The sequence below is a fragment of the Salvelinus fontinalis genome, chromosome 21, assembly GCF_029448725.1.
Source record: "Salvelinus fontinalis isolate EN_2023a chromosome 21, ASM2944872v1, whole genome shotgun sequence".
NCBI classification, from domain to species: domain Eukaryota; kingdom Metazoa; phylum Chordata; class Actinopteri; order Salmoniformes; family Salmonidae; genus Salvelinus; species Salvelinus fontinalis.
In genome coordinates, this window is record NC_074685.1 from 22,931,646 (window position 1) to 22,944,969 (window position 13,324).

The following is a 13,324-nucleotide window of genomic DNA, read 5'->3' on the forward strand; positions in this document are numbered from 1 at the left end:
ATCGAACATGTTGGCTTGATTCACAAGATGTGCACCTTTCATCTGGTGTCTTGGACTTGTTAATGTGTGAAAGTTAAATATTTAAAAAAAATCTCTTTTGAATTTCGCGCCCTGCACTTTGAGCTGGATGTTGTCATAAGTGTACCGGTGTCGGGCTGCCCCCCTGACAGGTTAAACACTCTTGACATGTTAGCGAGTTATTACGTTTAAATTACTCTTTTTTTATCATCAATAACGTACCTGAAAAAGTGGAGAAAGAATCACAATTGTGATATGGAATGTTTACTCACTGAACTTTTAGTGCAATGAGAAAAAGACCGCAAATTCTCCGTGAACTTGAGTGGAGACCAGAGCAATCGATCTCAGGCTCATAGATTAAGAGCATTTAGTAGATCACAGATTGACACTTTTACCCACGACAACATAAAGTAATCAACATAAAGTTTACACATTCCTCTCACAATTCGTACCCTTTGTATGCTTGACGGATTTTAACACAATTATATAAATGTTATCAATCTATCAACTAATACTGAGTGCATGATCTTCTTAACCTTAGATGTTTTAAGATCCTCACATACTATGAATTTACTAATACTGTTTAATGTATAACAGGAATTAGTATTTCCTTTAACCTGTCACACAAGCCCTCCCACATCTGACGAGTGTTGGAGCCGGTGTAATAGGATTCCACTTTCCTCCTATATCGTCCTTTTTCATGTTTTTTGTCTCATCGGCGGTCGTAGCGGGCTTTCTTGTATGTGTCTATGTCTGTGTCCTGTTCCTTGTAAGCGGTAGCTCTAGCCTTTATCCCAGTGTGGTTACTGCCTGTAATACATGGTTTTTGATTTGGATACGCTCATATGGTCACTGTGGGGAAGACGTCTTCTATGCATTTATTGATTCAAACAGTTGTAGAAATTTCAGTGTTTTCTATCCAACTCTACCAGTAATATGCATATCCTAGCATCTGGGCCTGAGTAGCAGGCAGTTTACTCTGGGCACGCTTTTCATCCGGAAAATACTGTCCCCTACCCAAGAGAGGGTAAGGACAACAAAGTCAAGGTATTGGAGCGAACATCACAAAGCCCTGACCTAAATCCTATAGAGCATTTGCTGGCAGAACTTAAAAAGCGTGTGCGAGCAAGGAGGCTTACAAACCTGACTCAGTTACAACAGCTCTGTCAGGAGGAATGGACAAAATTCACTCAACTTATTGTGGGAAGCTTGTGGAACGATACCCGAAACGTTTGACCCAAGTTTAACAATTTAAAGGCAATGCTACCAAATACTAATTGAGTGTATGTAAACTTCTGACCTACTGGGAATGTGATTAAAGAAATAAAAGCTCAAATAAACCATTCTCTCTTCTATTATTCTGACATTTCACATTCTTAAAATAAAGTGGTGATCCTATCTGACAGGAAATTTTTACTATTATTAAATGTCAGGAATTGTGAAAAACTGAGGTAAAATGTGTTTGGCTAAGGTGTATGTAAACGACTTCAACTGTATATGCATTGTTTGCGACCGATCAGCCCCCCATCGACCAAACCCATCAGACCTCTTGCCCACAGCCCTTCAGTGTGTTTCTGGCTTTGAGCCCCTTGGCCTGGGGGTACAGGCCCACTGGTGTCTGTCCTCAGTGGAGCACGTGAGAGTTTGTTTCTGCTGTGGACCACTGCTGTGTAGACATTGGGGCTCAGGGTTACAGTATATATAGAGACTGGATCTGACCCTGCTGTTGTTCCTATGTCCTGAGCAGACTGCTATGCCACTGTGTGAGGGGCTGGGGAGGGGTTCAGGCTTCACATTCTTCACAGACTTTAACATGAACAATTGATCACCAATTCCAATTGTTATACCTGTATTTCAATCTTAAAATCAATACTTTCATTGTTAGCATATGGATCATTTCTTCTTATGTCATATAAAACATTACTATCTAGTAGGTATTCAGGATATAGGTAGGTATGTGCGACAAAGGTTAAATACAGTGCAATCGGAAAGTATTCAGACAATTTGATATTTTCCACATTTTGTTACATTACAGCCTTATTCTAAAATGGATTAAATCATATTTTTCCTCATCAATCTACACACAAATCCCCATAATGACAGTGAAAATGTTTTTTTGCAAATGTAAAAAATATAAATAGCTTATTTACATAAGTATTCAGACCATTTGCTATGACACTCGAAATTGAGCAGGGTGCATCTTGTTTCCATTAATCATCCTTGAGATGTTTCTACAACTTGATTGAAGTCCACCTGTGGTAAATTCAATTGATTGGACATGATTTGGAGAGGCACACACCAGTCTATATATGGTCCCACTGTTAACAGTGCATGTCAGAGCACAAACCAAGCAATGAGGTCGAAGGAATTGTCCGTAGAGCTCCGAGACAGGATTGTTTCGAGGCACAAATCTGGGGAAGATTACAAAAAAATGTCTGCAGCTTTGAAGGTCACCAAGAAAACAGTGGCCTCCATCATTATTAAATGGAAGAGGTTTGCAACCATCAAGACGATTCCTCTTCCAAACTGAGTGGTCGGGGGAGAAGGGCCTTGGTCAAGGAGGTGACCAAGAACCCAATTGTCAAGTCTCAGAATGTCCTTGAGTGGCCCAGCCAGAGCCCGGTCTTGAATCGGATCGAACATCTTTGGAGTGACCTGAAAATAGATGTGCAGCGATGCTCCCCATCTAACATGACAGAGCTTGAGAGGATCTGCAGAGAAGAATGGGAGAAATTCCACAAATACAGGTGTGCCAAGCTTGTAGCGTCATACCTAAGAAGACTCGAGGCTGTAATTGCTGCCAAAAGTGCTTTAACACTGTGTTCTGGGTAAAGGGTCTGAATACTTATGTAATTGTGATATTTCAGTTGTTGTTAATTTATACATTTGCAAGCATTTCTAAAAAGCTGTTTTTGCTTTGTCATTATGGGGTATTCTGTGTAGATTGATGAGGGAAAAAAGCTATTTATTCCATTTTAGAATAAGGCTGTAACGTAACAAAATGTGGTAAAAATCAAGAGGTACTTTCCGAATACACTGTATACAGTATCTTATCACCCGTGATACAAGTCAGTATTTGACGTCCATCCATGTCAGAGGACGTTGAGAGATTATGTGTAAACCAGCCACTAGGGGCAACAGTGAACGCTGTTAACTTCAAGTTGATTTTGGTTTTGCTTGGGCATGGTGGATGGGTTTAAGCATCTGCCTCTGATTTCAAAAGTTGCAAGTTTGAATCCAGCAATAGAACGTTTTTGATATAGTTGTTTTTGATATTTTTGTAATCCTATCCCAAACCTTAACCCTTACCTTTACAATGTAGCGTTAATGCCTAAATGTATCTTTAAGCAGTACGGAATTTGACATTTGGAACAACTTCGAAGTTTGATGTTTGAGCAACATGGATGGACATCTAAATCTAACATGAGAATGTGAGGGCTGGTAGTTTAACATGCTATTGTATTTTGTCTGTCTATAACTATTCAGTCAGTGAGTACTTTTAGGTTATGTTGCCATGTTCCTCTTATGAAAAACAACACACCTTCAAGGCAGCAAGAAATTACAGCCCTAAACTAGGTCTGCATCACGTCACCAGACAGCATCCTACATTATGTGAAAAATTCCCCTTTATCATCAGGTTACAGGAAGTTCAGAAAATTGGAAAGCTCTGTCCTTATGATAACAAATGATCAAGTTACATGTAGTAGGAAACCCATAAACATTCCCTTTAAGAGACACAATAGAAGGGAGTCCATGTGTTCCTGTAGGTTGTAATGGGTCTTAATTGCAGTTGGAGGGTTGTTTCAAAGCGTCACATGAGCCTGGCGTTGAGTGCTTTATGGTATGAAGGGGCCTGTAACCTGAGGACCTCCTCTCAATGGCTAGAACCTCATTGTGTGTCTTCATTTGGAGATCCCCGCTGAAGGCTATAGTGTGTGTGTGTGTGTGTGTGTGTGTGTGTGTGTGTGAGAGAGAGAGGCAGGCGGACAGAAGCAAACCATATTCCCCTGTGTCTGTGGTCAGTAATGTGGAGTTATGACCTCTGGATTAGCTATTCCTGCAGTAAACCCTGTGGGTAAATAGCAGGAGGACTGGGTTGGCCTGATTTCCCCCCCCCCCCCCATCCTCTCTGGTTACTGGGGCAAGGCCTGGCAGACAGCTCCCTGGGGTCTGGGGCACCCTGGTTCTCATGTTCCCACACCAAGATTAAACACTTTATTTTGATGTTGCTGCTGACCCTACTGACCTCATTGGGATCTGGTTGTTGCACAAGTGTGTGCGTGTGTGCGTGTGTGTGTGTGCGTGTGTGTCCATGCGTTTGTGTATGTTTGTCAGCCTTGAGCATCTGGGGCTTGGAGGTGGATAGGAGGCTTTTAATGACCTACACAGACATACACATGTACATTGAACTGAACATAAATGCAACATTTTCAACGATTTTAACTGAGTTACACTTCATACAGTATGAGGAAATCAGTCAATTTAAATAAATTAACCTGTTGAGGATGGGGGCGCTGTTGTGACTATTTATGCTAATCGTGTAATTTTTGAAACGGCTTCCCACAAAGTTCTTGATCGTACAATATGCATATTATTATTATTATTGGATAGAAAACAGTCTATAGTTTCTATAGGAGTTGAAATTTTGTCTCTAAGTGGAACAGAGCCCATTCTACAGCAATTTCCCTGACATGGAGTCAGATTTCAGAAATTTTGGCCACTGTTCTGGAGTCAGTTAAAAGGGTACTGTTATTGCTATGACTATACGGACACTGCTTACGTCTTCCCCTGGATGCCTTTACGTGATGACGATTTGAATGGGGTCGATTGCGCGTTCACAGGCACTATAAATTTAAAAAACCTGTAGCTAGCAAGTCTTTTCTTGCTGCGTAATGCGCGTGGAGGACATCGACCCGCACTTGTTCCAAGCATTATTGGAGGGAGTAATATTACTCTGGTCATGTTTCTACTCGTTATGGGAGTTAAAAACATCATAAGGTAGTTAATTTAAAGCGTTTTATAGCAATTTATATCCGTTTAGTGCGATTTTGGGACATTTATTTCTGAAACGCTGTGAATTGCTGGGCACGCTTCCAGTTCATCCCGAACGCAGTTGGCATTTCCACATGGCAAGAGGACAGCTTTCCACCAAAAGACGATTGGACCCAAGAAAGGATCCTTTGCCCAAGATACTGATGGAAGAACAGCTCAAAGTAGGACATTTTTATTATGATAAATCGTGTTTCTGTCGAAAAATGTTAGTGGCTTAGGACGCCATGTTTTTTGACGTAGCTTCGCTTGGCGCAAACTGTATTGAAAAGTAAGGATAATTTAAAAAATGTAATTCCGCGATTGTATTAAGAATTAAATTGTCTATCAATCCCTGTCCACCCTATATTTTTTAGTCACGTTTATGAGTATTTATGTATAAGAGTAGATCACTGTCTAAGTGGCGCAAGGACATTTTCTGACCAGCTGAGCTACATTTCACATTGTCTAACCATGATTTTGGTGGCTAAATATAAACATTTTCGATCAAACTCTATATGGATTGTGTAATATGATGTTACAGGAGTGTCATCTGAAGAATTCTGAGAAGGTTAGTGAAAAAATTAATATATTTTGGCGATGTTGACTTTTATCGCTCACTTTGGCTAGAATCAATGCTGGGCTGCTATGTGCTATGTGCTATGCTAATATAACGATTTATTGTGTTTTCGCTGTAAGACACTTAGAAAATCTGAAATATTGTCTGTATTCACAGGATCTGTGTCTTTCGATTCGTGTATGCTGTGTATTTTTACGAAATGTTTGATGATTAGTAAGTAGGTAAACACGTTGCTCTAAGTAGTTTTTCTATTCCATTTGTGACGGTGGGTGCAATTGTAACCTATGCCATCTACCTGAAATATGCACTTTTTTCTAACAAAACCTATCCCATACCATAAATATGTTATCAGACTGTCATCTGATGAGTTTTTTTCTTGGTTAGGGGCTATAAATATCTTAGTTTAGCCGAATTGGTGATAGCTACTGGTGTTGGTGGACAAATAAAAGATGGTGGATTATGCTAATGTGTTTTTAGGTAATAGATGTACATCTTTACATATTGTGTCTTCCCTGTAAAACATTTTAAAAATCGGACATGTTGGCTGGATTCACAAGATCTGTGTCTTTCATTAGCTGTATTGGACTTTAATGTGTGAAAGTTAAATATTTTAAAAAAATATTTTTTTTGAATTTCGCGGCACTGGTTTTTCAGTGGGGGTGGGGGGGGAGTGCCGCTAGCGGCACTCTCATCCTAGACAGGTTAATCTGTTCCTAATCTATGGATTTCACAACAGGGAATATAGATATACGTCTGTTGATCGCAGATACCTTATAAAACCTGTCTAGGACTGGGGTGCCGCTAGCGGCACTCCTCCCACATTCCACTGAAAAGGCAGAGCGCGAAATTCAAAAAAAATATATTTTTTTGAAATATTTAACTTTCACACATTAACAAGTCCAATACAGCTAATGAAAGACACAGATCGTGTGAATCAAGCCAACATGTCCGATTTTTTAAATGTTTTACAGGGAAGACACAATATGTAAATCTATTACCTAAACACCTTAGCATAAGACACCATCTTTTCTTTGTCCACCAACACCAGTAGCTATCACCAATTCGGCTAAACTAAGATATTGATAGCCACTAACCAAGAAAAAACCTCATCAGATGACAGTATGATAACATATTTATGGTATAGGATAGGTTTTGTTAGAAATGTGCATATTTCAGGTAGATATCATAGTTTACAATTGCACCCACCGTCACAAATGGACTAGAATAAATACATAGAGCAACGTGTATTACCTAATTACTAATCATCAAACATTTCGTAAAAATACACAGCATACACTAATCGAAAGACACAGATCCTGTGAATACAGACAATATTTCAGATTTTCTAAGTGTCTTACAGCGAAAACACAATAAATCGTTATATTAGCATACCACATGTGCAAACATTACCAGAGCATAGATTCTAGCCAAAGAGAGCGATAACGTCAACATCGCCAAAATATATTAATTTTTTCACTAACCTTCTCAGAATTCTTCAGATGACACTCCTGTAACATCATATTACAACATACATATACAGTTTGTTCGAAAATGTGCATATTTAGCCACCAAAATCATGGTTAGACAATGACAAAAGTTGCCCAGCTGGTCAGACAATGTCGTGCGCCATATTAGACAGTGATCTAGTCGTATACATAAATACTCATAAACGTGACTAAAAAATATAGGGTGGACAGCGATTGATAGACAATTTAATTCTTAATACAATCGCTGATTTACATTTTTTAAATTATCCTTACTTTTCAATACAGATTGCGCCAAGCGAAGCTACGTCTAACAAAATGGCGTCATAAGCGATTAACATTTTTCGACAGAAACACGATTTATCACAATAAATTGTTCTTACTTTGAGCTGTTCTTCCATCAGAATCTTGGGCAAAGAATCCTTTCTTGGGTCTAATCGTCTTTTGGTCGAAAGCTGTCCTCTTGCCATGTGGAAATGCCCATTGCGTTCGGCATGAACTGGAAACGTGCCCAGAGATTCAAAGTGTCTCAGAAATAAATGTCCCAAAATCGCACTAAACGGATATAAATTGCTATAAAACGGTTTAAATTAAACTACCTTATGATGTTTTTAACTCCTATAACGAGTAAAAACATGACCGGAGAAATATTACTGGCCACACTAATGCTTGGAAAAAGAGCAGGTCGGTGTCCACTGCGCGTCCGCGCAGCTGGAAAAGAGTTCCTACCTACACGTTTTTTTGTTTTATAGTGGCTGTGATTGCGCAATCGACACCATTCAAAGCGTCATCACGTAAAGGCATCCAGGGGAAGACGTAAGCAGTGTCTGTATCCTCATAGCATTCACAGTGGCCTTTAAACTGACTCCAGATCAGGGGCCAAAATGTGTGAAATCTGACTCCATGTCAGGGAAATTGCTGTAGAATGAGTTCTGTTCCACTCAGAGACAAAATTTCAACGGCTATAGAAACTAGAGACTGTTTTCTATCCAATAATAATAATAATATGCATATTGTAAGAGCAAGAATTGAGTAGGAAGCCGTTTAAAAATTACACGATTTCCAGAAATAGTGACAACAGCACCCCCTAGCCTAAAGAGGTTATAAAAAATGGGCCTCACAATGGGCCTCAGGATCTCGCCACGGTATTTCTGTGCATTCAAATTGCCTTCAATAAATGCAATGGTGATCGTTGTCCTTAGTTTATGCCTGCCAATACCATAACCCCACCGCAACCATGTGAAGCAATGTTCACAATGTTGACATCAGCAAACCACTCACCCCCTCGACGCCATACAAGGGGTCTGCATTTGTGAGTCCATTTGGACATGCTGCCAAACTCTCTAAAACAATGTTGGAGGCAGCTTATGGTAGAGAAATGAACATTCAATTCTCTGGCAACAGCTCTGGTGAACAATCCTGCAGTAAGCATGCCAATTGTACGCTCCCTCAACTTGAGACATCTGTGGCAATGTGTTGTGTGACAAAAGTGCACATTTTAGAGTGGCCTTTCATTGTCCCCAGCACAAAGTGCATCTGTGTAATGATCATGCCGTTTAATCAGCTTCTTGATATGCCACACCCGTCAGGTGAATCGATTATCTTGGCAAAGGACAAATGCTCACTAACAGGGATGCTCCAAATTTTAGATAAATAAGTGTTTTGTGCGTATGGAATATTTCTGGGACCTTTATTTCAGCTCATGAAACATGGGACCAACACTTTACATGTTGCGTTTATATTTTTATTCAGTTTAGATACATACACTGAGCTTAGGTAAGCCAGTCATACAGCAGTTCCTCATTGTCCGTAATCATACTTTAGGTCAGAGAATAGTTAGTACTTGTCATTTTGTACGCAGATAACGTTGATCTTTAGACGCTAGTTTACAGGCGCTTTTTGTTGTTTTGGTCGGCATCTCAGTAGCTCTACTTTCAGTGACACCTTTAGCAGTGTCAAGGGAACTCGCCAGCTCAGTATCTGAAACCTGGCTATGATCAAAACACTACACAGGGTACAAGCAAATAGATTATGTGTGCTTTAGACGGGGATTTGTTGAATAGGTGGGTAGGAGGCATTACAGTTTCAGTTTGACTTTGATTTTGTTTTAAGATGGCACTGACCTCAACTATGTACACAGCACAGGTTCAATGGCTGTGAACTCCTTGCCAACTCTTGGTTCAATAGCACAATTTAGTGCTTTTTTAGTCAGTGTCTGTGTTGTTATTCTCATTTGTCACTTTGAGACACAGGCAGGGGAAAGAAACTATACTGTACCTAATGTATGGGGAAATGGGTTCCCAATGAGACTATTGCAGAGAGAAGCACTTATTGTTTCAGTCCAATAACAGCCACACACACACACACACACACACACACACACACACACACACACACACACACACACACACACACACACACACACACACACACACACACACACACACACACACACACACACACACACACACACACACACACACACACACACACACACACACACCTCCACCTCCCCCAGGACAGTCTCGGACCAGCAGATTACCGGAAAATGAGCCCTCTTCCACTCCTCCCCCTCTTTTCTTTCTCAGCCAAACAGAGACAGAGGGGCTCAGGAAGTGTAATGTGACACTGGAGCCTATAGGCTTAGGTTTAGGCTTAATTGGGGCCAGGGCTACCAGACTGGTGTCACACTCTTTTCACACACAAACTCACACACAAACACAACTTGACTCTCTCACACATACTCACACATGCACAGCGTAGGCCACCCTCACTCACACACACACATGCATTCACTCTCGGTCAGCCACACATTCACACACAGAGAGAGGCCAGGAGGCGGTAGGAGTATGTGCTGGGGTGCTGTTGAGGATTAGCCAGAGTGGGGGCTGGCTGTGTGTGTTACAGACTGGACTAGATACCCTTTACCTCCATTACACTGCATACTTTAGCCTAGGAGATAGTGGCACAGGAGGGACTAGTGGCTTTAGGGGCCCAGTGTGAGGCTCTAGGGGTCCATCTCTACTGTGACTGGGGAGACTGGATGATGCAGTGTGTGCTCTCCCTACTTTCCCTTCAGCTCAGCGTCGGATCCCCATGCAGCTGTGACGTTGGCCCCGACGGGTCCAAGAAGTCTAAGAAATCCAAGAACCTGTAAGTAACCAAACAACCCTTGATTTACTGTTTCCTGTCTTTGTTTTTTACCCTCTATCTTCTTATCTTTGCTGTTAATATTGAGAACGTCTTTGTGTTGTGAATGGGGAATCCCATGTCATGTGTTCTAGCAGTGCAGAGATTTGATCAAACTAGAATTAGTAATGCTGCTTTATGGAGTTTCCCTATTTTACGTAAATTGGATCCATGAACACTGTTGAAAAAGAGAATGTCTCAAAAATGTGGGATTCTTTTGTTTCCCATTCTTGGCTGTGACTGCTATGAACTCTAAATACACATTTTCATTTGCTGTAGCTCTATTATGCTAACCTTTATAATCCAAAGACAAAGAGTTTTTTGTTCATTGTAGGGGTAGTGTGGCGTAATGCAATAATTGTTTTTCTTATACTGTACATGGATGACCCTGCAGCATACAGTACAGTGGCACCTCATGTCAATGTCATTAGCCTTAATTCTATGGCCTCATGGCTATCAAACATGGCTGAAGCCACAAGCCCATACTTGCCATTCACTCTCCCATAGACTTTTAGCAGAGGTGTCAGATAGGCGTTTGAAATGATTTCACAATTTGAATAATAGAATCTATATCTATCCAGCTAGTCGAAATACAAGTGTTTTGAAGAAACATTTGATTTTCAACTTCAATGGGGAGTCGGGACTCAGGAGAGGGGGTCTACTCTGTTGTCACAGGTGTTCATATTAAAACAGCCTACCTGTTGGGAGACCATTGGAGCCTACTGCTTCTCATTTTAGCCAACTTAATTCTGTAATTGTACATCCATTTGCATTGATTAGAAATCTCCCACTTCACATGCGACACATGGAGCCTCTGACGGTGCTGCTGCTGCGAATGACTGACAATAACAAGCTACGTGTGAAAAGTGTGTAGGCTACCGGTATGTCTTTTAATGGGTGGCACATTAATAAAATGTTGTTTTATTAAAATGTCTAATGTCATGTTCTATCCTTGTATGTTTCAATGTCACATAGGTCGTTTTCATTTTAGACAAGCATTCTCAATAAAATAGCTCACTGCCTGTTTTGAATGAAATGTAAGCTGGTGCGTGTATGGTGCGTTCATAAAGTATGCAGACCCTTTGTCTTTTTCAAAATGTTGTTAAGTTACAGCCTTATTCTAAAACAGATTATATAACTATTTCTCCTCATCAATCTACACACAATACCCCATAATAACACATAATTGGCAATTTGGGGAGTTTCACACATTCTTCTCTGCAGATCCTCTCAAGCTCTGTCAGGTTGGATGAGGAGCGTTGCTGCACAGCTATTTTCAGGTCTCTCCAGAGATTATCGATCGGGTTTAAGTTCGGGCTCTGGCTGGGCCACTCAAAGACATTCAGAGACTTGTCCCGAAGTGATCGTCGGGTTCTTGGTCACGTCCCTGACCAAGGCCCTTCTCCCACGATTGCTCAGTTTGGCCGGGGGGCCAGCTCTAGGGAGAGCCTTGGTGGTTTCAAACGTCTTCCATTTAAGAATAATGGAGATCACGGGTGTTCTTGGGGACCTTCATTGATGCAGAAATCTTTGGTACCCTCCCCTGATCTGTGCTGCGACACAGTCCTGTCTCAGAGCTCTATGGACAATTCCTTCAACCTCATGGATTGGTTTTTGCTCTGACATGCTCTGTCAACTGTGAGACCTTATATACAGTAGACAGGTGTGTGCCTGTCCAAATCATGTCCAATCAATTTAATTGACCACAGGTGGACTCCAATCAAGTTGTAGAAACATCTCAAGGATGATCAATGGAAACAGGCTTCACCTGAGCTCTGAATACTTATCTAAATAAGGAATTTCTGCTTTTCTGTTTTATACATTTGCAAAAAATTATAGAAACTTGTTTTCACTTTGACATTATTGGTTATTGTGTGTAAATTGATGAGGGGAAAAAACGATTTGATCATTTTTAGAATAAGGCTGTAACAAAATGTGGAAAAAGTCAAGGGGTCTGAATTCTTTCCCGAATGCACTGTATGTGTTGTCAAATGTGTGTGTTGAGGGGATTCCTGTGCGGTTATCGCCTCAGTGATTCATCAGCTGTTGATTGAGCCTTCTTCACACTATCACATGGAGATGAAAGGAGAATTCACAGCCAGAGGACAATGTCCATTTAAAATGGCTGCTCAGCCTGAACGCTGATAGCTACTCAGCAAATCAACAGTTGATGAAAATTGAAATCAGAAGCGTCAAAAGCCACATTTGAGCATAATCATTAAGTAAATACAATGTCATGTATTTTCAGTTTAGATGTTAATGACATAAGTCACTACTTGACACATTTTTTATAGAGTTTACATTCAGATAAAGGTGACGCCCCTAGGCCATGTGGTGGTTTACCTGTCATGATCCCCCTCCCCCTCATCATGGTATCCCTCGCCACTTTTTGAATGCCCCTGGATAGTCTGTTTATGCAGCTGAGATTCTGAGAATGTAAATGTGCAGTTGTTGAGAGGGATGTACCACACCTCCTACGAGTGAGTGAGTGAGTGAGTTTGCGTACGTGCGAGGTGTGTGTGTGTGTGTGTGTGTGTGTGTGTGTGTGTGTGTGTGTGTGTGTGTGTGTGTGTGTGTGTGTGTGTGTGTGTGTGTGTGTGTGTGTGTGTGTGTGTGTGTGTGTGTGTGTGTGTGTGTGTGTGTGTGTGTGTGTGTGTGTGTGTGTGTGTGTTTGTGTGTGTGTGTGTGTGACACTAAAGTGTCTGTTCCCAAGTCCTTAAGTGTCACCTCAATGTCACACTTCCTCTGAAGTGAGTCTACAGATGTAGTATCTTAATTTGAGACAGATTGCTATAGCAGGAAAATTTCTCTGCAGCATCAGGAAATGTGAATTATAGTTAATGGACATTTTTGTAAGGGTTGATACATTTTTCAATAGGGCAAATCAAGCCTGAAATGTCAAAGTGGAAATTACAGAATTTAGAAGCCTTTTTAAAACTCAAATACATTACAAGTTTGCATTTCTTGCATTGCAGGAAAAGTCTCAGCAACAAAATACTGATCAATTTAAATCCTACATATGTAC

At 40.8% G+C, this 13,324-nt stretch overlaps 1 protein-coding gene across 9 annotated transcripts in view; it reads left to right on the top strand.

Annotated features, from left to right (window-relative positions):
- Positions 1 to 13,324, top strand: part of LOC129818464 (regulator of G-protein signaling 3-like) — a 229,817-nt gene that overhangs the window by 197,281 nt on the left and 19,212 nt on the right. For all 9 annotated transcript variants that reach the window (XM_055874372.1, XM_055874371.1, XM_055874368.1 and 6 more), the window contains one exon: positions 10,190 to 10,263. In XM_055874372.1, the coding sequence (XP_055730347.1) occupies positions 10,190 to 10,263 (74 nt within the window). The remainder of the gene's footprint in view (positions 1 to 10,189; positions 10,264 to 13,324) is intronic.